This window comes from Heloderma suspectum, chromosome 10, assembly GCF_057233095.1.
Source record: "Heloderma suspectum isolate Gila_16-S chromosome 10, 16-S_ref, whole genome shotgun sequence".
In the NCBI taxonomy this organism is placed as follows: Eukaryota; Metazoa; Chordata; class Lepidosauria; order Squamata; family Helodermatidae; genus Heloderma; species Heloderma suspectum.
Window position 1 is genome coordinate 43,470,325 of NC_139467.1, and position 26,101 is coordinate 43,496,425.

A 26,101-nucleotide genomic window follows, 5' to 3' on the forward strand; every position below is an offset into this window, starting at 1 on the left:
CCCTTACCTTAACCTACCTTGCAGAGTATTGTTAACAAGTGTCCTCTCCAGACACGTGGGAAAGCACACGCACACTCCAGGATACTAACATAGAAGGGGATCTTTTAACGTTGGCAATAGCACATCTTGGCAGATCTGTCCCAGCGACGCTTGTGCGCGTGCGCGTGTCTGTTCCAAAGGGGGCTGGTTTATTTATCACACAAGAATTGCAAAATGTACACACTGATCACTTTGGAAATCGGCTAGCTTGCAGTACATATGTAGGCACCAAACTTATACAGACCTCAGTAGGGGAGTAATTAGCTCAAAGGCAACAGACAATCCCATGCACATTAAGCACATCAGGCAAAAGACCAAGTGGACACCATACCATGCCATGTACTGGGCTTCAACGGCAGGGAGATTAGCTTGAAGTGCGCTCAGTGTCAAAATGGAGCATCATTGTGCTTAGAAGACTTGTGTGATGGGCCTGGACTTAAATGGCCTATTACGGTTCCTGGGGAGCTACAGAAGTTGGGACTGGGCAAATTGGGATACCCACTGGATCCTTCCTGAAGGTGATTCTGGGGTGCAGAGAAACTCCTGTGGCAACAGGAGCCTTAGGCAAGACTCTTGGATGCCACATTTCAGGTATTTGCTTGCACAAGAGTGGAGCTCAAGGGAAAGGGTTGGTAGAGTTCCATGGCTGAGCACTGATATCAGCCACGAGTGGGAGAGCCAACAGGAGCAGCCAGGAACACCAAGCTCGCCACCAGCCAGGAACCACTGGTGCCAAGGCCCTTAGGGAGGCCTGAACAATGGGGACTCGAGCCTGGGGTTTTTACAGTGCTGAAAACGAAAGGAAAAAGGTCCCTGGGCAAAATGCATACCACAAGAATACCATCAGATGCCTCTCGTCCAAATCTAATCAGACTTGGATTTCTCCGGCATTGCTATGCTTAGGCATGGGGCTCTCTGCCCGGCCATCAAAATTACCAGTAGTTATCCAACAGCTTGGGGGTATGTACCTGGGTGCATTCATGCCTAACTGCACCTTAAACCTAGTGTGAGGTGCTCCATTTTAGTGTGGCTGCTGAGGTGATATTGCTGAATCTTGGCCTGAGTACTTGACCTCATGACACAGGCATTCGTGGCGTCATGACACATTGCTTGGTGTGCATTGCCAGTAGAGCTGCATATCTGAATGGTTCTATCCCCACCTGCCTGGTGATACTCATCCAGACCCAGTGAACTGGCTGGATGCGAATGTGCAGCCTTCATTATAGTGTGTACATCTGTGTACGCATGTGGGAATTGTTACGCACAAGTTGCTGCCTCCAACTGGAGCCTGATTAGAACCATTCTTTTAAAACGGGGGCTTGTGGGGCTGTCCTGCAAAGGCTAAGGTGAGTGGGGGTGTCACGCAGCCTTCTGAGTCAGCGCTTATTCTGTGGCTGCAATATTTTGGCTGAGAGACAATCCCTTCACACAAAAAATGTAATAGCGGTTATTGTTACAGAGCACGTTTCCCTGAGCTGAAATGGATTAAAGATTTAAGCAAATGAGTCAGAAAGGAACAGCCTTATGGTCTGGGGGCCTGTAATGTTTTCATTCTGTAGGGTACTTGCATACCTCCTGCATACCTCCGCAGGCCACCTTGCCTTCGTTTTCTTTTCCTGCCGTGAATTTTGTTAAACTTTAGGCGCCCAGATGCATGCAACTGGTCCAGGGCCAGCTGCACCATGGGGCTGCACGAGGCGGCAGGTTTAGGGGCACCGGTCAAGGGCAGTCTCGGTATACAGTGTACTGGTTTGGCAAAGAGGGTTTGCCGGGTCAAGGCCGGCACGTTGTCAGGGGCTTAGTTGCCCACTGCATTTGTCTGGGCGCCTGCGGGGCCCCCCGATTCAGGGTCAGAGGCGCCGCACGCGTTGGCCCTCCCTTGCACTGGCCTCCTCAGGTGAAACGCGTGTCGCCGACTCCCGCGTAAGCCCCATCTGGCGTTCCCAGCCCGGCCGCGGCGGCGCCCCCTTCAGACGCGGCCTCGGGCTCCACTGCGTGGGCAGGCGGGCTCCAGGCAACGCAGGCAAGGCTGCTGGGCGCCCGGAGGCGCGCGGGGGCTTGAGGGGGGTCGTTAACCCTGGGCGCCGAGCAGTCGGCGGCGCGAGGCGAGCGAGCGCCGCGCGCGGAGGCGGCGGGGGGCCAAAGGAAGCGCCCGTTTCCTGCAGCCAGGCGGGGCGGAGGCACCGCTCCGGGTTTGCGGAGGGCGCCGAGGAGGGCCACCTCCCCACGCCCGGGGGGCGGCGGCCGGGGGGGCGCCGAAGCCGTGCCGGGGGGCGGCGAGAAGGGGCTGCGGGCCGGCGGGCGGCTGCCCGGCGGGTCCCCCGCTGGGGCTGCCGGGGCCGCGGGAGGGGCGGGCGGCGCTGGGGCTGCCGGGCGCGGCCGGGCGGAGCGCGGCGTGCGCGCCTGGCTCCTGCCGCGCTCGGTGCGTTGCCCCTTTAATTGTGTCCCCAGCCCTCGGGCGTCTCTCTCCAACGCCCACGTCAGCAACTACCTTTTGTTTCTCCCCCGGTCGGGCTTCTCCCTGCTCTGGGGCGGCGGAGCCCGGCGACGTTTCGCACCGCCAGCCCCGGGCGAAGCGGCGCTCGGGCAGCCCCGCCACCGCCGAACCCTCGCCCGCCGCCCCGCCCGCCCGCCTCCCCGGAGCTGCAGCCCAGCCCAGCCCAGCCCGCGCCTCCGCCGAGCGGTAAGTCAGCGGCGCCTTCGCAGCAGCAGGCCGAGCGGGGCGCCCTCCGGGCTGAGGCGGGCCGCAGCAGGGTAGCCGCCCGGAGAGCCGCTGCGGCCCCCGCTGGCGGGAGACGCCCGGCCACGCCGCCGCCGCGCGCCCCAGTCGGGCAGCGCCCGGGCAGCCCCGGCGGGCAGGCGCCATTTGCCGCCACTGCCGCCGCCCCGGGCGCGGCGCTCGGCTGCAACAAAGGGCTGGCGAGGGATGGGCGCCTCCCGGCCCCGCGGGCAGCGCCGCGAGCGCGCCGGGCAGCTCAGGGGCGAGTCCCGCGCCCTGCTGCGGAACCGGGGCGGGCGCCGCCGCGGGCCCGGCCCGGAACAGGGCTGGGGATGCCGCATCGCTCCCCGGGACAGCCGGGCGCGCGCGCGGGGCTGCCCCGCTCCCGAGGCGCCCGGCGGCGGCGTGCGCGACGCGCCGAGCCGAGCCTCCCGGGCGGCCGGGGCCGGTCCCTGGTGGCTGGCCGGGCGCGCCTCCAGCGCCGTCGGGCGTCGCTGCCGCCGACGGCCGAGCATCCACTCCGGGGCGGGCGGCCCGGAGACTGACGGCGCCCTCTGCCAATGCGCGCGGCGCGCCTTCTGCCGCGCGGCCGGGCCCGGCTGCGCGGGGCGGAGAGGGAAGGGTGCGCGGGCGCTGCTGCTCGCCGGCCCGGCCCGGCCCGGGCGGCGGCTGGGGGCTGTGGGGCGGCCGCCTCGAGGCAGCGCGCCAGATTGCAGCCCTGCGACTCGCAGCGCGCCGCTCGGCCTGCTCGCCCCGGGCTGCGTGCGCGGCTGGCGCTGGAGCGCACCTGGAGACGCGGGCGGGGGTCGGTCGGCCGTGGGAACCCCTCGGGGCGGGCCTGGTCGGCGTCGAGGGCCGCTTTGAGGAGAGGGGGCGGGCGAGGAGCCACCGCCTCAGCGCGCCCCCCCGCGTTTGGCTCGTCAGATGCCTCCTTCGCCACGCCTCTTTGCCTCCAGGCCGGCAGACGAGCCTGTCGCAGTCTCTCGGGGGCCCGGATTTGGAGCCAGGGCGGCAGCTGCTGACCCCCAACTGTAGTGTCGTGGCAGCAGGATCCTCTGGGAAACTGGTGTGAGGAAGGATCTTCGTCTGAGCCATGACTGTTGGACAAGGACCGATGGGCCCTGGGTTCAAATCCCCACTCAGCCACAAAGCACCCTGGGTGATCTTAGCCCAGTCACTGACCCTCTACCTCGCAGGGTTGTTCAGAGGATAAAATAGCAGGGACCATACACACCACCTTGAGCGCCTTGGAGGAAAGACAGGATATACATGTAATAAACCAAAGCAGCAGCCAAAACGGCAACAAACTAACAAAAAACTTGGCACACCAATTGCGGATTAAATATCTTGTGTGAGCTGGTAGTAAGTGTCTGACTAGCTACCAGAGCCATGATGTGCCAATCCCCAAGGAAAGCCAAGAAGCTGGGGCCTGACTGCCATATGCAGGAGATGAATAGCCTCCACAGAATGGTTTGGTTGTGTGGAAACGCTGTTATTGCTCTGTTGTTGTGGACTGAGCCTGCCGTATGCTGAGTGTGCCATCCGCCTCCAGGGAGGCACTTCCCACATAACAGCTCCAAACGATACGTGTGTGCATCACTAGTTTTCACAAGTTGTGTTGGGGTCCACCTGGGAATTCTTTCCTTCCACAACTGCAGCCGCCTTAATATTTAAATCAACCAAGTGTATTGCTGTGTGGCTTAAAGTGGACAGATGTTGTGAGTCTGTGACACCCTTCCCCAGCCTGGAGCCGTCCAGCATATCTGGAGGGCACCAGGTTGCAGCGGAGGCTGGTGGCTCCGGTGTCAGTGGCACAGTGGCTCTGCTCCAGGTTTCAGTCAGAACCAATCAAAACTCTAAAGGAGCTGTCCAAAATGCTTCCCCTGGAGAGCTCCTCTAGAGTTGTGGCTGGTTCTGACTGAAACCAAGAGCGGGTTCACTGCCCCACTGACATCGCAGCCACCAGCCTCCGCTGGCCTGAGCTAGCATCACCAATGACCAGGAGTTGTCATCCCAAACATCTGGAAGGCGCCGGGCGGTGAGGGCCGGTGTAGACAAGACTGACCTAGATGGGCCAATGGTCTGAGTTGATAAAAGATAACTCCCTATGATCTAATTTAAATCAGTCCTTTATTTGGAACCATGAAGACTGGAACCTGAGGTTGTCTTCAGGGGAAGGGCCATCGCTCGGTGGCAGAGCCCCTGCCCGGCATGCAGAAGGTTCCCAGGTTCAGTTCCTGGCAGTGGAGGCTGGTGGCTCCGGTGTCAGTGGGGTGGAGAACCTGCTCCAGGTTTCATTCAGAACTCTAAAGGAGCTCTCCAATGTGCCCTTTAGAGCTCTGAGTGGTTCTAACCGAAACCTGGAGTGGATTCACCGTCCCACTGATATTGGAGCCACCAGCCTCCACTGGTCCCTGGCATCTCCAGTTAGGGCTGAAACTCTGGAGAGCTGCTTCCAGTCAAAACTAGGCCAGTGGTCTGACCCTGGTATGAGACGGCTTCCTGTGTAATTTGCAGCACATCTGATTTGGCCCTTACTTCCACATAAGCGTGCTTAAGATTGCAGCCTGTCACTGACAATCTGTGGGTGCCTGAGGGCTTTACCAACTCCCTTTGTATTGATGTCTTAAAATGTACCAGCTGTTGCTAAAAATCTTGCAGCTGGGGTTTGTATGTAGAAAATAGAGATTATTTGTTCTCTTTTGTAGAGTAACGCAACCCAGTCTTAGAATGGAGATTTCTTCCCACCAGTTCCATCTCCTGCAACAATTAAACGAGCAGCGCAGACAAGACTTATTCTGTGACTGCAGCATTTTGGTTGAGGGGAAGGTCTTCAAAGCCCATCGCAATGTGCTGTTTGCTAGTAGCGGCTACTTCAAAATGCTTCTTTCCCAGTGCTCGAAGGAACCCAGCCAACCCACAACAGCCACCTTCCAGGCCTTTTCTCCCGAAACGTTTTCCGTGATTCTGGATTTTGTGTATTCAGGCAAACTTTCTCTCACTGGCCAGAATGTGATTGAGGTCATGTCAGCTGCCAGCTACCTGCAGATGACGGACGTGATTAGTGTTTGCAAGACATTCATTAAATCTTCTCTGGACATCAGCGAGAAGGAAAAAGATCGCTATTTTAGTCTCTCAGACAAGGAAGTTAACTCGAATGGGGTGGAGCGTTTGTGCCTGTATGGCGCCGGGTGGAGAGCAGAGAGCAGCCCACCCCACTCACACTTAAGCCCAGATCAAGGGACATGTATAGTGAGTGGGAATTCTTGGACCAATTTCAGTTATTACCCAGCCACGCAAAGAAACGCCCAGCAGCTGTCCAAGCACGACCAAAGGCAAGAGCCTATGAAGAAGACCAGCAGGCACATAGGACTGCCACAGCCCCCCAAAGTCCCACACTATAAATCGAGCAAACTGGAAGACCGAGCTTCTGAGCCTGCCAGCCACGCTCCTCCGTCTGAAGAGGAGGTCCAAATCGATTCCGAAGGTGATTCGGGCCATCCGGGTTACCAGTACGGCCAGGGATCTGAAACGGTCCCGAGAGGTTTGGCCGTGTCGCAGCAAGAACATGACTCTCCACATCCTGCTGGCAAGTCGAAGTCTTCCAAAGCAGATGAGCCATATACTAGCATGCCCTCTGTACTGGGTGTCATGGGGAGCTGGGCTGATGGTAAGGCTATTTGTGTAGTGTACAGTTCATTTCTTAGGGCACAATCCTATGCATGTTTAGGCAGAAGAAAGTACAGCTGGCTGGGGAATGCTGGGAGATGTAGGACTTCCTTCTGTCTAGACATGCATAGGATTGTACCCTTATTGACTCTTTGCTGCACAGAAGTTGATTATTTTAACTGTTTAACCATGACCCCCTATTACCAGTGGTGAACAAAAAAAAGAAGCCGTAGAAACTCCTGGTTCATAATTGCTCACGTGAGGAGAATGATTCCAGTGGGTACAGGAACATGTTCTATTGCGCAGAACAACATGGTTTGAGCATTTAGCTCTTCAGGAAATGGCGGTGGGGCTGAATGATTATTTTTATTATTTGAAAAATGTATAGACTGCTAAATACATAAGCAGTTCACAAGAATTGCTGCCGAGTTTTGGTGGTGGGCAGCAGCAGCAAATCCCCCCCCCAGTTTCTGTTTAAAACAAGACCCATGAGGAGCGCGTGCCTTGTTTTAGTTCAGGGCTTCAGAAGTACGATTTTTCATTAAAACAAGTCATGTCCCCACATGGGCCTTTTTTAGCTGCATTTGGCAGCATTGCAGGGAAGTGCAGAAATTGGCCCCTGGACCCTCCGAAGTGACCCACCCCCTGGCATAAGCTTTCGTGGACACTGTCAACTTCATCAGGTGCATGATATGTTTTAGAAATAATTTTTTCTTTTCCTTTTTTACCTGCTCAAGGAGGAGCTGCAAGTATAGTAGGCTATGGTGTTTTAGCTTCTTTTTGAGCAAGTGAAAAAGGAAGAACCAAATCCTTGAAACACTTTGGAAACTTGGACTAGTTAAAACTGCTGCTTGCACCCACTGCTACCTGTCACTTATGACTGGATTCGCAGTGCTGTCCAGTCTCAGACCAAGACATGTTGCTGCCTATTGCAGTTGCCATATGGCTCCCCCAACTCACCCTGCTAGAGCATATGCTTTAAAACATCTTGCTGCACCACTGAGACGCCAGTTCTTGCCTTCGTCTGTCCCCCACTCGTGTTCCCCCCCGAAAGCAGATTGCCTCCCCCCTCCCCTCAGGAAAGGGCTGGCCAGGGTGTGCTACCCTCTTTGACAGCATTCTAAATCCTCAGCAGAGCTTCTCGGGTCATCTGTTATCTAAAATAATACACATTTATAGGAACTATGCACAGTACACTTCTTTTAAATCACTGATCTAGGGACACGTTCTGGTAAGTTTTATTTGTCTTGTCCTTTTTTTCCCATCGAGGGGAGACAGTTGGAGAAAACACCTTCTTTAATAATTGAAAACGAAATAGGTGTGAATTCCCCAAGATGAAGTGCTTGCCAGGTATTTGTATAACTCAGCCTTCTCCAACCTAGTGTGCTCCAGATGTGCTGGATTATAATTCCCACCATCCCCGGTCAGCATGGCTGCTGGTAATGGGAATTGTAGTCCAACACATCTGGGAGGCACCTGGTTAGGGAAGGTGGTCACCATAATGTGCCTGGAAACTGTTGCTCTTCCTTAATACAGGGCCCGTAGGTCTTGGCTTGGCTTACTAGCCAGTTATTATTTGTGGTTGTCACCAGCTCCTCCCTTGCTGGAGTCCTCTGCTTATAGGAGAGGGACTGGGGTTTGCTATTGATTTCATGCAGGACATTTTGTAGAAGGCAGAAACTGCATTTGTCTCTTGCTTCTTCTCCCTTCCTCAGTCCCTTAAAGGTGAAAGCTGTGAGAAGGACTCTGGGGTTTTTTTTTGCCTTCTCCAAAACACTGCAGGAGGTGAAACAAGGTTTTGCCCTTCCCCCATATCATCTGCACATGCTTGAGGAGTGGGGGATGGCTTTAAAAAGTCTTGCCACACTGTTGAGATGTCAGTTTCGGCCTTATACCTACCCCCCCCCCAAATTCCACTGTCTGAAACAGCCCCTTTCACCTTGCCACGTGGTGGGTTTGGCCCCGAGGGAGTGGGGTACTCACCTCTAGCAAATTGGCGAGGGGATTCACGAGACTCCTACAGCAGGGTTCTGTGTGTTCCTTGACTGCCCCATGCAAGAGCATCATGTAGTATTGGGCGCAAAATTCAGCATCCTGAAAACCCCAGTGGTCAATAAAAAAAAGCATGCTAGGATGCAATCCTGTGGGTGTTTAGACAGAAAAAAGCCCTGGCTGGGGAAAGCTGGGAGTTGTAGGCCTTTTTTTTGTCTAAACGTACATAGGATTACACCCTTAACATCTCTATGGTTGCAGATGGTCTTGAAAGTGTGTGAGCCTCAGAATCCAGATTTTAAGGTGGTGGGAGTGGGGGCTGCTCCTCCTGGGCAGGTTTTCCTGTGGTCTGGGTGCAGGCAAGCCTCAGTATCTTGCAGAGTTATTTTATTATTTTATTATTAAATTTATTAATTGCCCATCTGACTGGTCACCCAGCCACTCTGGGCGATGTACAACATACAATAAAAACAGTTTAAAACAACAAAATTCTACAATAAAAACATTTTCTAAAATACCCTAACCCACCCCAAATGCCTGCCTGAACAACAACGTTTTTAATGCACGACGGAAGCTCATTAAAGAGGGTGGACCATTAATTACAGTTCCCTGTGACTTACTGCAGCAGGACTAGGCAAAATAAATACATGCAGATTTACTTAATCTGCATAATTTATATGTATTGCAGAACTGATTTTTTAAACAAGCAAATGCAGTGTTCGCAGCCTAGAGAAGTCAATTGTTTTCTATTGGCTAAAATCACCACTTTGCTGTAAATGTTACATTTTTGGCAGCATTTTAAAAGGATTACTTTGTGCTCACAGATGATCTGCCTAGAATGAGATTCAAGTGCCCGTTTTGCACTCACGTGGTGAAACGGAAAGCAGACCTGAAGCGCCACCTCCGCTGCCATACGGGAGAGCGGCCGTATCCGTGTGAAGCCTGTGGGAAGAGGTTCAGCCGGCTCGATCACTTGAGCAGCCATTTCCGAACGGTACATATTTTTAAACAGGTTTTACTGTCAGACTGTACTGCCCTTGCAGCTACATGGGATGTACCGATGTGTTCTGTCTTGCAGTAGTCTCTTTTTATGAAAATCCCTTGAGCCTGACAGCAAGTTTGTCTTCAACTCAATTTCCTAAGACAGTCTATTTCTCATACATCTAACATGATAATGCTAAAGCCCAGGGGATGGGGTTGAAACTAGATAATACCTGCTCATGAAATATGGTCATGATCCAGCCACAGTGAAGCACTTTGAAATCCTTTTTATTTTAGTGGGAGCACTAAACACATGCTTAAATATTTCCTAGTGGAATAAGTGGATCATGCCCCATATTATTTCAGATGGATTTCTAGGTTGTCCCATCCTGGGCCTTAAAGTCAGATAATCCTATGATCGCAGTTGGAGAAAAACCCAGAAGTAAAAGGCTTAGTAAACACACATACAATATTATAATTAAAATTACACCATAGCATAAAATATTAAGAACATGAGAAGAGCCATGCTGGATCAGACCAAGGGTCCATCTAGTCCAGCATTCTGTTCACACTGTGGCCAACCAGCTGTCAACCAGGGACCCACAAGCAACAGCACCCTCCCACCCATGTTCCCCAGCAACTGGTGTACATAGGCTCACTGCCTCTGGTACTGGAGGTAGCACATAGCCATCAAGACTATTGTACCAGTTCTATCTGCCTGCCTTAATTGAAGCAACCACTTCCAAAATAAATAAAAGATGTTTGGTTACAACGACCTGAAGAAACTGTATACTCTGTCCATATTCTATTCAGTTCATTGCAGTTAGTACCTCCCCCACCCCCTCAGTGCCTATTGCAATAATTGCTTGTTATGGATTATTGAAATTATCCTTTTTTCAAAGCTCAAGTTAAGGGACACGATCACACTATAAAACAGTAAGCATTAAACTTTGTGATGGTTTCCTTTCAGTTTAGCAGTCCTTGGTGTAAGTGATTCACTAATCTATCCAATTTAAAACTGCACAAGTTCAGTATGTAGAATGACACATTGGATAAAAACTATAAAAAAACGTTTTCAAAGTGTATGGGTTGTGTTAGTGCATTGGCATAGCTCAGCTTTTCATAACAATCATGCACTTTTTCATAAAAAACACCAAATGTACACCATATAGTGATCATTTTCAGATATTCAAGCATGTGATATTGCAGCATGATAGAACCTACAGTGTCTTACATTTGACCCAAGATGCTATGAACCTAGTTCATCAGTCATTAAAAACACTAGGATAGCTTTGAACAAAATATTTAGAAATGTTGGATTACACATTACAAGCAAAAACATCTGATATCATACATCTGTTAGCCACTCAGCATAGTTCAGTTTTTCATAACAATTAATCACTTTTTTCATAAACGCATCAGATTTACACCGTATTTGGATTAATTCATAGTCATTTTCAGATATTGAGGCTTGTAATATTGCACATGTGTGCCTGTCAGGGTGGAAACTGAGCCGATGGAACCCCAGAGCAGTTCTGATTCTGAGGAGGATCAGCAATCCGTGGGAGAGGAGCCAGCTCATCCCTCACAAGCACAGCAGCTGGCAGAGATTCCTCCTGCCGGCATTCCTGAGATAGATAGTGACCCTGGCAGTGAGCATGTGTGTGTGTGGGGGGGCTTGCTGGATGCTCGACGAGTGATGGAGGGCGCGGAAAGGAGGCGTAGCGCCCGTTTGGCGCGCAAGCAACGGCCGCCTCCTGTGGACCCAAGGGAAAGAGGGAGGATCTCTCCCTAGCCCATAAGTTCAGGGTCTTCAAGTGACTCTCCTTCAAACGGGGATCAACTGCCTACTCAGCGCATAGGCCACTCTGCTGTTCCTTGCTTAGTCGCTGGTGATTAGCATCAGAAAGAGTAATTAAGTTGTAAAAGGATTAAAACCTTGAAAAGAAACCTTCCGTCTGTGTCTTGAGTTGGCTATTGGAGTCTACTGAAAGAGGCCGCCAGGGCACTCCTGACAGCGCCCATGCCATATGTCTCTGGGCTACTTGAAATATATCATGCCTAGATGTTGTGTGGGACTGCTACATAGCAGACTCCTTGAAAGGTATAGCCAGAGCAAAGCGATGAAAGGGTGAGGAACGACATGTTGTAGGTGCTGTACCTGTACAAGCAAACTGGAAGGACTTCCTTTGTCAGACACTGAAGGAGGAATGCCTGATCTTCATACTTGAAGAAACCGAGATTCCCACCTCATGTCTGGCAGTCAATATAAAGTTGCAGAAAGAGCTCTGTATTTTCTTTTTTCATTTTGGTGAGCTGTTTTCCTTTTTTTTTTTGACCCCTTGGTCATTGAAGTGCCAATTATTATTAGTTTGTTGCAACTTATAATATCATTAATTTCTTTGGTTCTTTCATGATATATGACCCAACCACAGATGCTGAAGAAGCAGAAGTAGATCAGTTCTATGAGGATCTGCAGCACCTACTGGATAGTACGCCAAAAAAAGATGTTATTTTCATTACAGGAGACTGGAATGCTAAGGTGGGTAGTCAAACGACACCTGGAATTACAGGCAAGCATGGTCTGGGAGATCAAAATGAAGCAGGATATAGGCTGATAGAATTTTGCCAAGACAACTCACTGTGCATAACAAACACTCTCTTCCAACAACTAAGAGATGACTTTATACATGGACTTCACCAGACGGTCGACACCGAAATCAGATTGACTACATCCTTTGTAGCCAAAGGTGGCGGACATCTATACAGTTGGTAAAAACAAGACCTGGAGCTGATTGTAGTTCAGATCACGAACTTCTTATTGCACAATTTAGAATCAGACTCAAGAGAATAGGGAAGACCCACAGATCAGTTAGATATGAGCTCACTGATATTCCTCATGAATATGCAGTGGAGGTGAAGAATAGATTTAAGGGACTAGATTTAGTAGATAGGGTCCCGGAAGAACTATGGACAGAAGTTTGCAACGTTGTTCAGGAGGCAGCCGGCAACAAAAAACGTCCAAAGAAAAAGAAAACCAAGAAGGCAAGAGGGCTGTCTGCTGAGACACTGGAAGCAGCCCAAGAAAGAAGGAAAGCAAAAGGCAACAGTGATAGGGGGAGATATGCCCAATTAAATGCAAAATTCCAGAGGTTAGCCAGAAGAGATAAGGAATTATTTTTAAACAAGCAATGCGCAGAAGCGGAAGAAGATAATAGAACAGGAAGGACAAGAGACCTCTTCCAGAAAATTAGAAACATCGGAGGTGAATTCCAGGCAAAAATGGGTATGATCAAAAACAAAGATGGCAAGGACCTAACAGAAGCAGAAGAGATCAAGAAAAGGTGGCAAGAATATACGGAAGATCTGTATAGGAAGGATAACAACATCGGGGATAGATTTGATGGTGTGGTCAGTGAGCTAGAGTCAGACATCCTGAAGAGTGAGGTTGAATGGGCCTTAAGAAGCATTGCTAATAACAAGGCAGCAGGAAACAGCTGAACTGTTTAAAATCTTGCAAGATGATGCTGTCAGGGTGATGCATGCCATATGCCAGCAAATTTGGAAAACACAAGAATGGCCAACAGATTGGAAAAAATCAACTTATATCCCCATACCAAAAAAGGGAAGCACCAAAGAATGTTCAGACTATCGAACAGTGGCACTTATTTCACATGCCAGTAAAGTAATGCTCAAGATCTTGCAAGGTAGACTTCAGCAATTCATGGAACGAGAATTGCCAGATGTACAAGCTGGGTTTAGAAAAGGCAGAGGAACTAGAGACCAAATTGCCAATATCCGCTGGATAATGGAGAAAGCCAGGGAGTTTCAGAAAAACATCTATTTCTGTTTTATTGACTATTCTAAAGCCTTTGACTGTGTGGATCATAACAAACTGTAGCAAGTTCTTGGTGGTATGGGGATACCAAGTCATCTTGTCTGCCTCCTGAGGAATCTGTATAATGACCAACGGTAAGAACAGACCACGGAACAACGGACTGGTTTAAGATTGGGAAAGGAGTATGGCAGGGTTGTATACTCTCACCCTACCTATTCAACCTGTATGCAGAACACATCATGCGACGTGCTGGGCTTGATGAAGCCAAGGCTGGAGTTAAAATCGCTGGAAGAAACATTAACAATCTCAGATATGCAGATGATACCACTTTAATGGCTGAAAGCAAGGAGGAGCTGAGGAACCTTATGACAAAGGTGAAAGAAGAAAGTGCAAAAGCTGGGTTGCAGTTAAACTTCAAAAAACCCAAGATTATGGCAACCAGCTTGATTGATAACTGGCAAATAGAGGGAGAAAACGTGGAGGCAGTGACAGACTTTGTCTTTCTAGGTGCAAAGATTACTGCAGACGCTGACTGCAGCCAGGAAATCAGAAGACGTTTACTTCTTGGGAGGAGAGCAATGACAAATCTTAATAAAATAGCTAAGAGCAGAGACATCACACTGTGACAACAAAGGTCCGCATAGTTAAAGCAATGGTATTCTCCGTAGTAACCTATGGCTGCGAGAGCTGGACCATAAGGAAGGCTGAGCGAAGGAAGATAGATGCTTTTGAACTGTGGTGCTGGAGGAAAATTCTGAGAGTGCCTTGGACTGCAAGAAATCAGTCCATCCTCCAGGAAATAAAGCCAGACTGCTCACTTGAGGGAATGATATTAAAGGCAAAACTGAAGTACTTTGGCCACATAATGAGAAGACAGGATACCCCGGAGAAGATGCTGATGCTAGGGAAAGTGTAAGGCAAAAGGAAGAGAGGCCGGCCAAGGGCAAGATGGATGGACGATATTCTGGAGGTGACGGACTTGACCTTGGGGGAGCTGAGGGTGGCGACAGCCGACAGGAAGCTCTGGCGTGGTCTGCTCCATGAAGTCACGAAGAGTCGGAAGCGACTGACCGAATAAACAACAACAAAAAGCTTTCTCCACGTTTTAAGTGTCTCAGCAGCATGTAACTATGGGGAGGCAGGCATCTGTATGTTCCCGCATCTAGTACATGCCAGAGACCATGGTCATTATGGCACCCTGTTGGCACTCATGTGATGCTGTTGCCTGTAATGGGCACAGAAGCTTCCAGCTGATGGTGAACTACGGTTGGCTTTTTGACCAGGGACATCTTCCTGTTGCCTAGATGCTCATTCAGTATCTGACTGCCTTTCGGGACAGAGAAATCTTGTGCTTTTCCTGTGCTCCAGCGGCTTTCCCCAACCTGGTGCCTTCCAGATGTTTTGGACTGTTACTTTTGTGGTCTAATGAAAGTTCAGATGTGGACCTTTGCACCCTGCGGGACAGAGGGTAAAGCCTGACCAGTATCAAACACCACACACTCAAGATTTTAACCAAAACAGATAAATTAGTTTCTTGATATACAATGCCTGAAAATAAGGTGGTCTTCATATAGAAGATAATAGTACACATTTGTATTAGTCAGAAAATAACATAACAAAGCAATCAGTAAAACATCGGAACAATATGCATGGTTCTAGAATGGCAGTGACAAAGTAATCAATCAAATTAGCTCCGACCTAAGGGTCTAGATTCTTTCTCCTTACTCCCTCCTGCTCATCTAGCTTTGAGAAAACATTTCTAAGCTTTCTAGCAAATTTGTATAAAGCCATATTTACCGAGCGAGTGTGGTGGGACAGATGTCTCCAGTCCAGCCATCCCAGAGTAATCAAGACAAGACAGGGTTGTATTCTTTATCCTCAGTTTTATGTATAACTACCCAAGGAAACCTGAAGATAGATGGTGGACATCTGTTCTCTACCTGGTAGATGGGAGAATGCAACCAAGACCTTGCTGCCTGGCAAAATTTTGCACAGGTCAAACTGACATATTTTGCCATATTTGCCCAAACAGTCCAGTATTTAGGATTCTGCATTTTCTATGGGCTTTTCTCCATGAGGCTTTTAACCTGCCCCTTTACTGAGGCTTCTGCTTCCATGTTCTTTGTGGGATTAAGATCGGGATCCTTGTTTTTTTCAGGGGTTTTTCTTTCTCTGCCTTTCTATATGTTCCATTACACAGTCACTGGGTGGCGCTGTGGTATAGCGGAATTGCACAAATACACAAAGGTTTCCTGCTACCGTTCATAAATATACAAAACATCCCTCATTAGGTGAAAAATGGCTAAAACAGTCCAAAAAACGGGAGAGGCCCTGGAGGATGACCGCATCATGCAAACTGCCAGCAAACTTCCGTGAGTGAGGAATCACAAGTGCACAATAAATGCCTTGTATCTCTACGTATCTATTGTGGCACCTGTTAAGAACATAAGAAATAAGAGGAGCCCTGCTGGATCACACCAAGGTCCATCTAGTCCATATCTGAAAGGGATAATTATATATAAGTCTACATATGGTTTAATCTAGTGCTTTTATGAAGAAGTGCTCAGTGGTTTAAAATGCTGAAGTATGTATGGCTGACGTAGAGATATCAAATGTTTGCATGTGCACATGTATATTATGTTTTGTGCAAAGCCATCCTGATGTTTTTAATGACTTCATGAACTACTATATTCGTACCCTCTTCTGTCAAATATGAGTCACTGTGTGTTGTACCATGTTAAATTTTCAACTGGCCATGGATGTGTGCATACGTGCGATATCCCGTGCCCCGTTATCTAAGAATGATCACTATGCATTAGTCCACAAGCGATGTAAATGTGATGCTTTTCTGAAAATGCACCCTTGGTCAGCTATGCCGCTGCACTATATAGGTTGGGCTCCCTGCTTTCTTGCACCCGGTATTTGCTATATAGGCACAATACCATGGTTGTTCATGTCAAAACTGACTCTCATAGGTTTGGACATTCTACTCTCCATGGCAACTTAATTAAGGAACTTGGGAGAGGCTCCATAATTTACAGGCATCTTGATTTCCCCTCTGTCATTGTAAAACCAGGATGCAGAACCTGTTTCAGCCCGAGGGCCAAGTTCCATTTCGGGAAGCTCTTGGGTGCCACATTCCAGGGGTGGCCGGGGCCAAAAGGGCCAAAATACCAAAGTCACCTGCCTATTTTATCTCAAAGCTCTTTGTGCCCGTAACTAAGCCTAGTAACTAAGAGTCATTTCAGCCTTTTAGAATGGGGGAAATAACCTCACACAAGCTAGGAAGCCACCAAGCAGTTTGGGGAAAGGAGGTTGGGCCAGGAGAACCCGGAGGAACAACCCCAGAAGGGCCAAGTGTGGCACTGTGGCCTGGGTTCTGCACCCGTGCAGTCAAGCCTGACCATTCTGTTCATATGACCAAGTCCATTTGAGTATGAAATTGGGCATGGAGCCTCTGTTTCAGTCTTCGTCAACCTGATGCCCTCCATATGTTTCAGACTACAATTCCCAGGATTCCTGACCACCAATCATGCTGGCTCGGGCTGATGGGTGTGGAAGTCCAAAATGCACTGGGATCTGAGGGTTGCACTTGGGACCATATTTTGCTATCTGTCCACCCAAAGCATGCTTCAAATTTCTCCTTTTGGAAGCTTAGATTATGTAAAACATTCAAGTATGTCTCATTCTGTGCTTAGGCCATTCAGCCCCAATTCTCCCTCTGCTGTTTGGGGGCAGCACTATTTATACGTTTATGTAGCACTGAGCCCAGCTTCAGAGCTGCTCCCAACCTGCCGCGGTAGAGGATTCAGTTGGAGAACCCAAGGCGAAGTGTGGGTACATAGAACCTAAGTTGTAAGTGAGCAGAATATGTGAGACAAGTGCAATGATTTTACTGCTACTTATGCACACAGGGAGTTAAGGTGGGAGCCTTACCATTCTGATGCTTGGGGTGGGGTGAGTTAATTTGCAATTGCCTTATCTCTTCTCTTCAAGCAAAGGTCTTCTGATCCTAGAATTTTTACTATTCATCAAACTAGACCAGCCTTCCCCAACCTGGTGACCTCCAGATGGGTTGGACCACAATGCCCATCATGGCCATGCTGGCTTGGGGATGATGGGAGTTGCAGGGAGGGCACCTGGCTGAACTAGACAGACTGAGTTGATTTTTAAAGTCAGTATCTCAGCACTGAGAAAATTGCTAGAAACAAACATGAGCTTTGCTATTTTCCTTTTGAGCAATCATCCTTCCTCTCCATCTTCCCAGATTCACCAGGCTTGTAAGCCCATCTGCAGGAAATGCAAGCGTCACGTGACTGAAATGACAGGGCAGGTGGTCCAAGAAGGGACAAGACGTTACAGACTTTGCAACGAATGTCTCTCTGAAGCTGGCATAGACAGCATCCGCATTGATTTGGACACAGAGCCACCACCTGAATTCCCGCTAGAAGAGGACAAGGATTCCAGTTGGAATTACGGTGAAGACAACAGATCTGATGTAGAAATTGTAGAGGACGGTTCTACCGACTTGGTAATCCAGCAAGTGGATGACAGTGATGATGAAGCAGAAGAAAAAGATATAAAACCAAGCATTAGGTAGTTATGAATGGACCGAGGTTAATAAAGTTCCCCCTTTCTGTTGTCATTTCTTTGTCTTAACTGTTGACTCCCAGCGATTGACTCCCTGGAATCTTCAGGCAGGGCTGGAAGAACTGCCTGCAACCCTGGAGCAACGCTGCCAGTCAGTGCCGATAATGCTGGGCTAGGTGGACCAAGGGTCCGGCTCTATATGGCAGCTTCCTCTGTTCCTACGCAGTGGTGTAGTGGAGCCAGGGCTCATGGAGACACAGCGCCAACACTTTTGTATTAGCAGGGATGCTCTGATGTCATCTGCCCCTTCAGACTCCCCTGTTCCCTCTGAACTTAGTGACAATCCCCACAGTAGCTAGAGAGAAATTAAGTTCCCCAGCAACAATGTATTGCTCCTTGTTGTAATGCAAAGTATTCTGGGATGGCTTGGTGTTGATGGGCAATGAAGACCCAATACCTGCATTAAAGAGCTGCTCCTGGTAGAGATGAAACAGCTGCCTCAATTTTTGGACTCTCCTTGGGGGTGTGGCTACGGGGAGTGTCATGATGAGCGCCTGCACCTCCAAATGTACCACTGTTCCTGTGTCCCTAATCAGCCTGTGGTTCACATGCAATCTCTTATATAGGCTTTCTATGACTTGGGCTAAACTTGCATGCATTTATGGACATGCCATTGTGTCTCTTTTGAATTTAGTTACTCAAAAGTATCAATATTTTGTTGCATAAGGAAGTATCCATCCTGAGATGATATCATGTATGAACAATTCTTTGCTGAACTGCACCAGTAATAACTTTTGATATTATAAAACGGATCTCTTCTTAAAAAAATGCGATGTTGGGGAGCACTTCAAATAAAGTTAACTTCATTGTAAGTTACCCTATTAAAGCATTTGCAAGTGTGAGGGCTTTGTTTTATTTAAAAAAAAAACCAATATAAAAAGCTATAGCAGTATTTAAATATACACTCAACAATGTGCAATGCAATCCTATTCATTTCTGCTCAGCTGTTGCCCCATTGGGTTCCATGGGACTTACTCCCAGGTAAGAGTTCAGGGTTGCAGCCTTTGTGGCTCATCCAGCCATTTGAGCTCCTGCCCTGTTCTACCCTGGTCCATCCCTCACCAGCCGTTTTGGAGCCCATCGAAGAACGTGTAAGTGGACAATAGTTCACAGTACTTCAAAAAAGCATGCATTGGTGCCTCTCTAAATCATTATTAAATTAGACAAAATCATAATTCAGTCTTCCAAAACCTACTTTGTTGGCTTAAAATCCCCTCTTATAAGCCATGTTTGTATGTCTTGCAAGTGCTAGAGTGGCTTTGTCTGCTTCTAACTACAGTGCCAGAACACACGGTGCAGATGTTTCCTCCGGTCTCTTGTGTGCCCGCACAGCTTCCCTCTCCCTTCTTTAAACCCTCGATATTTGAGGGGTCTGTGGGAGGGGAGGCAGAGCAGGGCCAAATGGAACTCCATCCTGGACCGGACCTTCGGGGCAGCCGCCTCTTCCTCCCTGGATATTCCACAAGGCGCTGAGCTCCAGGGGCAAACGGCACCTGCAGGACCATAACACGGTGTGGTCACGATGGGCTCTGCTCCTCCTCCCGTCCCATTCCGGCAGCCAAACTTCATGCCCCGCTGGGTTCCTGTAGGGATTGGGGGGGGGGGTGCAGCCAGGTTGCAGCCCAGAGCGCCCTCTTCTCCCATTGCATTGGGGTGTGTGGCCACTGCAGCTTCTCCTGCCCACTGGGCCACTCACCTGCCAATCCCCCTTGGGTCAAGGGGGCCCTTGTGTTTCAGCAGCCAGGCAGAGGAGGAGGGAGCACACAAGTGGCGGGGGGCATGGCACAGCAGCAGCATCCCCCACTGCAGCAGGAGAGCAAAAGGCCCAACCAAGTCTCTGGGCTGCCACCCAGCACCAACAGCTGGGATGTTTGGCCTTGCAGGGGGGCCGGGAAAGAGGAAGCAGCCACCTCAAGGCGATGCCAGTCTCGGTACTGGTGGGAGTGGGAGGGGGCTAAGCCAGGCCAGGATGGGATCCCTGACTGGCCACCTCCAGGGCACCGCAGGAGCAGCGATGGCCTGGGCCAGGGGCCAGAGAGCCATGGCTTCCTGCGTGCAGGACCCCTGAACCCCTGTGTGGCCATCACTCGTCCTCCAGCCTCTGTGGCTCCCAGGGGCCTCTCTGCTTCCTGATCCCCTCTGCTGTGGACACCGCCTTGGGAAGGAGGGAGGGAACCAAGGGGACGTGTGGTTTGGCTGCCAGAGAGGGAGGGCAGGAGCAGCAGCGCATCCTGGCCTGGAGGTGGGGGGTTGGTTGCCCTGAGGCTGTTTGGGACTCAGGAAAGGGATTCAGAGGGAGGAAGGGGGCACCCCAACCCCGACAGATGGGGATGAGGGAGATGACCTTCCTTCCGCTTCCTCAGGGCCCCACAGCCCCTCCAGCCCCAGCAAAGGATCCCACAGAAGGTCCTGTGTGCAGGGGAGGGGCCTCTGAAGGCCAGGGGCGGGGCTTCAAGGGGCCAGGGGGAGGAGCCAGGTTCCCCCTTGCGGTTCAGCCTCCCTTCCCTTCCCTTTTGGGTGGTGGCGTGGCTCCCCGTTGTTCCGAGCCAGACATCCAGGGGATCTCATTTCTGAAAAACAGAGATATAGGGGAGATGTGGAGTTGCCTGACCATCTCCCCAGGGATGCTAAGATGGGGAGAGACAGACTTCCCAACAGCTAAATGATAACACTATTTAGTCTGTATTTGTTTGTTTGTTTATTTTTATAAAATTTCTTAATCGCCCATCTGGCCAGGCACCAGGCCACTCTGGGCAATGTACAGCAGTACAAAAAGTTTTAAAACAATACAATTCTACATTAAAACATCATATTTCTAAAAATACCCTAATCCACCCCAAATGCCTGCCTGAACAACCACATTTTTAATGCATGGCAGAAGCACATTAAAGAGGGGCATGGCGGAGTTCCCTAGGGAGGGAGTTCCACAGAGTGGGGGCCATCACAGAGAAGGCCCTCTCCCTCGTCCTCACCAGCCTAGCTGTCCTGGCTGATGGGACAGAGAGAAGGCCATCCGAGGCTGATCTTTTTAAGCGGCCTGTCTGATGTTGCTGGAGGCGCTCCTTGAGATAGGCTGGGCTGGAACCATATAGGGTTTTAAAGGTCAAAACCAACACCTTGAATTTGGCCCGGAAAACTACTGGTAACCAGTGCAACTCCTTCAGCACCGGAGTGATGTGATCACGCCGGCAGCTGCCTTTAATCAGGCGAGCTGCCACGTTCTGTACCAGCTGCAGCTTCCAAACCATCTTCAAGGGTAACCCTACATAGAGTGCATTACAGTAGTCTAGACGAGAGGAGACGAGGGCATGTGCTACCAATGGGAGCAGATGGTCGGGAAGGTAGGGGCGCAGCCGCCATATCAGATGGAGTTGATACAGTGCTGTCCGGCTCACAGTTGACACCTGAGCCTCCATGGACAGCTGGGAGTCTAAAATGACCCCCATGCTGCAGACCTGGTCTTTCAAGGGTAGCCATACCCCATTCAACACCAGGTCAACATCCCCCAACCTCCTCTTGTCTCCCACCAGAAGTACCTCGGTCTTGTCAGGGTTCAGCTTCAGCTTATTCCTCCCCATCCAGCCACTCACCATCTCCAGACATTTGGACAGGGATTCTATAGCCAACCTTGGTGAAGATGTGAACGAGAGGGAGAGCTGCGTGTCATCCGCATATTGATGACACCGCACCCCAAACCTCCTGATGATAGCCCCCAGCGGCTTCACATATATGTTAAATAGCATCGGGGAGAGGATGGAACCCTGTGGCACCCCACAAGTGAGTGGCCATGGGTCCAAAGCCTCCTTTCCCAGTGCTACCCTCTGGTACCTGCCAGAGAGGAAGGAGCGGAACCACTGTAATATGGTGTCTCCAATGCCCAACCCCTCCAGGCGGTCCAGGAGGATACCGTGGTCAACGGTATCAAAAGCCGCTGAGAGGTCAAGGAGAACAAGGGAGGAGCATTTGCCCCTATCCAAAGCCCTCCTCATATCATCCACCAAGGCGACCAAGGCCGTTTCTGTCCCATGCCCAGGCCTGAAGCCCAACTGAAATGGATCTAGTAATGGCTTCTTCCAAGTGTGCCTTCAACTGCATCGCCACCACCTGCTCAATCACCTTGCCCGAAAATGGCAGATTCGAAACTGGGCAAACGTTGTTCAAAACTTGGGGATCCAAGGAGGGCCTTTTAAAAAGCAGTCTTATCACTGCCTCCTTGAGAGCTGATGGCATCATTCCCTCCTCAAGGGAGGCGTTCACCACCACCCTGATCCCCTCACCTGTACTTTGATTTTGAGCCTTCCCCTAACCACAAATGTCCATAACAAATACCCTCCTTTCAAAATTGCATCATGATAGAAATTGCACTAAATCTTTCCCCTAAGTCCACCCGTCCGACTTCCTTCACCGGCCCGACTTTCTCCCAAGAAAAGACCCCAAATTCAGCATCCCCTTGGAAGAGGCAGGAAGCTCCATGTCCTCAACTGCTGCAGCACACCCACAGAACCGCCACATGCATGCGCAGTCCTGGGCTGATGGGGCCAAAGCCCTCGGGGAGCCTCAGCAAACCAGAGTCCGGCCACCGCGGGTGCCTGAGATCCCTGTAGAACAAAGGGCCGCTGGAAGTCACCGCACCTCGAGTCCTTCTCCCGCCCGCTCGGCCCCTGCAAGGGCAGCTCCTGCCCGGCTTCACTCACCACTCCATCAGGCAGAGAGGTCTTCGTACTCTGGCGGGTATCTCTTCCGCTTCCAGCCCGCAACAGAGCGCTGGACCGCAGCTCGCAGCCCACGACGGGAGTGGAGGGCAAAGGCCTTCCGCAGGATCTCCATGGTGCGGTAAGCGACTCGCCTGACAGCAGGGTCCTTGTCGCTGGGCAGGATGTCCAGAACCGTGGGAACGCAAGACAAGGGCAGCTGGCAGACTGGCCCGTGGACACCGAGGGGACCCTCTCCACGCCCAGAAATGTCCTACACAGAAAGGGCAGGGCCTTGGGAGCAGCTGCAGGGAATCTCTGGGCCCATGTCAGCCCACACACCCCCTGAGAGATATCAGCCACTGGAAGTCACCGCACACTCAACAATTCTGCTCCACCCACCATTCCGTCAGGCAGAGACATCCCCGTTCTCTGGCGGATATCTCTTCTGCTTACAGCCCGCAGCCTGTGGCAGGAGTCTGTGGTGGGACTGGATTCTGAAGGTCTTCTACAGGATCTCCTTGGTCTGGAAAGCAGCTCTCCAGATGGCAGGTTTCTCTACCAGGAGGGCTGATTTCTGGTGTCTCCTCTTCACGTCAGCATCCCTGCAGGAGCAACCCAAGGCTCTCTGGCCCACTGGTGCTCTGGGGTTGCCAACCAGAACCCCTCCCCACACATACATTTTCCTAGCTTCCCCCCGCCCAATTCCTGACTTCCAAGCACAATAGTTGTTGTTGGTGCCTTCAGTGAGGAGGCTGATGTCAGGGTTGCCTCTGAGCACAGGGAGTGGCTCAGTGGCTCAGATTCTGAAGAGGAATTGCAGGAGGTGGAGGAGGAAATTACCCAGGCTTGTCCAGAGACAGAGACACCAACTCCTCAGGCTTCAAAGGCCCAGCTGGATGGAGAGGGCCTCTCTTCACACACCCCTGTGAGAGATAGCAAACAGGGAGAGGCAGGGCTTGGAGAGCCTGAATTCTTAGATGCCAGGGGCGGAGCTTAGATGGTCTGCCCAATTGGCCCAGTGTGAACAGCAGCGCTTAGAGGCCTCATGAGAGAGAGAGGGAGATCCCCCACCCCCACCCCTTAAGTTAGGACAGTAGCCCGCCTCTTCTTCAAATGGTGGGCAACTTTCATAGCTTTCCTTTGAACTCCCTGAAGGCATTTCTTTTGTAGACTGTGAGTCATTGACCATTTGCATCTGTATGATCCACTGAAGTAGTGGAGTAAAAGCCGAGAACTGAATCCTCTTGTCTGTGTTTTGATTTGGGTTCTGAATTTTACAGCAGGGGCAAAAAGGAATCCTGACAGCTGCTGTCCTTATGCATCAGGTGACCTGGATCCAGTCTACACAGGCCGATTCAGTGCAGAGGGAGAGCACATCAGGGTCGTTTGCACCAGATGATGCTGTCGCCAATCCGCAGCCACCCTGCCGCTTCCCTCTGGAAAAGGCGCATTTTTGGAAAGTCCTTTTAGTGCGTTGCTTTCCTTAAGCACAGCTCTGGAGCGGTTCCGCTGATGTGTGCCCATCCCCTGCATGAAATCCTGGGCGTGCCTAATTCTGTGACCTGGCAGTGACCTGGCCAAGGGGTGGAGCCCCCCTTTCCCCCCCACTCCATTCCCTCTTTTTGGACGCAGGCTTCTCCCCATTTCCCATTCAAAAGCATTTACCCACTGAGACTCTGTAGCATCTTTTCCCCATTGAAAAAATCGGAGCCACGTGGCTTCATATACTAGCTCTCTAGCCTCTTTTTCCTATTCACAGGAGCTGCTTAATTCACAATATTGGAGTATGTGGTGCACAATACACAGAGGGCAAGGTGAGGAGGTGGCCAGGAGCGGGAGCCTGCCGCCACAGTATGAGACTGTATTGCTGCTGCGATGCAACGAGAACTAAAGAATGCACCAAGGGGGAGGAGAGGAGGCGGCTGGCAGAGGCGGCGGCAGCAGCAGCCGTGGCTGCCCCAACGAGTGCTGGCAGAGGGAGGCAACTCCAGCCAGCCCCTTCCCTCGTGCAGGGCTTTTCTCTCATTCATTGCCGTAATGGGGAGGTAACTCAGGTGGGATTCTCTCAGTGGCAAAGCAGCGCAAGTGGGGAGCAGGGCATTCAGTAATGGTGGAGGCGAGGGGAGAGCTGTACGGAAAACTATGGGGACCAAGTTCATCTCTTCCAGTAAACTTCCCTGTTTGAGCATGGGAGAGTGGACAGGGGAGGGGACAAGCCTCTCCCATTTGTTGAGCAGCATCTACCTGGTTGGTGACATTCAGCTCTACTTGTGGCACTCCACCCATGCAACCCCAAAGCGAGGTGGTTCCAAGTGTGCTTGTGTGACTCGTGAACGCATTTTTTAGGTGGTGTATATGCCACTTCTCTTGCTTCGTGTGCACCTCATGGACTAAAGCCAATTTAATGAAAAATCAGATGAAACAGACAGTGCTTCTCATTCCATTGCCATGAAGGTCGGCCCCTGGAGAGACATGGATGGAGCAAAACTGGACAGTGGCCTAAGCCATTCATGTCCACAGTCTGTGTTTCACTCTGCCGCCCGGATAGCCAAGGACATCCCCACCACTCTGACCTGTGAGATCCAAACCAGCTTGAGAAAAACCTCAAGAGGTGGCATCGGGCCTGGGTGGGAAATTCTAACTAAGCCCACTGCATTTCTCCTCTTTTTTCAGATTTAAAAACTAAATGCAAACTCTGTGATTTGTATAAACTCAGCTGATAAGGGTAACTTTGGGTGTGCCAATGTGTCTGCCTCCAGGCACAAGGGTGGGGTCTTCTGCCATGGAGTGAGCTGTGCTCCCCCCACACCCGCCACCCCATTATTAACACACGTACTTTGCCCAAATGCCAGCTTGGATTTTCACCCCAGTCCCCTTCATGCTTTGTGATGCTTTTAACCTTGGGGATGGCGGTGGGGGGGGGAGGCTACTTGCCAAACGGGACCAAAGAGCAGTCATCCACTGCAGGCATCCCCCCTCAAGTTCACCCCCAAGGGCTTCCTGCAGGAGCTCCTCCCTGGATCAGATGGTCCACGAGGCACTGAGCTCCAGGGACAAACAGTACCTGCAAGACCATAAAACAGAGTTGGTATGCTCCTCCTCCCTTCCCACCCCAGCAGCCAAACCCCATGCCCCACTGGGTTCCCATGGACAGAGATCGTGGACAGAGATCACCTCGCCTTAGCGATCCCTTCCCCGAGAACCTCCTGATCAGAACAGGGGAACGCAAGTGAGATTGCCTTTGAAGGTGGCTGGGAAACAGCCGTTTGTCTGAAACAGCCGCTCGATTGCTAACAGGGACTGGCTGTTATGATCTGTATGCTATATGGCTCTATGCTGCCTCCAGTATCAGAGGCACGATGCCTTTGTGCAGCAGCTGCAGGGGAACCTGGGCGGGAGGGTGCTGCTGCACTCCCGTCCTGCTTGTGGGCTTCCCACTGGGGCCGCTGCTTGGCCACCGTGTGCACAGAATGCTGGACGAGACGGATGCTTGGTCTGACCCAGCACGGCTCTTCTGAG

General features: G+C 50.9%; 1 protein-coding gene across 2 annotated transcripts; it reads left to right on the forward strand.

Moving 5' to 3' along the window:
• Positions 1-2,562: 2,562 nt before the first annotated feature.
• ZBTB8A (zinc finger and BTB domain containing 8A) lies at positions 2,563-18,729 on the forward strand. 2 transcript variants are annotated; one of them, XM_084816108.1, is made up of 5 exons: positions 2,563-2,722; positions 3,715-4,029; positions 5,467-6,428; positions 9,244-9,413; positions 17,506-18,729. In XM_084816108.1, exons 3-5 carry the CDS (start codon positions 5,489-5,491, stop codon positions 17,836-17,838), a joined length of 1,443 nt encoding a protein of 480 aa, XP_084672234.1. In that variant the 5' UTR covers positions 2,563-2,722; positions 3,715-4,029; positions 5,467-5,488; the 3' UTR covers positions 17,839-18,729. The 2 variants fall into 2 exon arrangements, with proteins under 2 accessions (XP_084672234.1, XP_084672233.1); XM_084816107.1 differs by lacking the exon at positions 3,715-4,029.
• Positions 18,730-26,101: the final 7,372 nt, after the last annotated feature.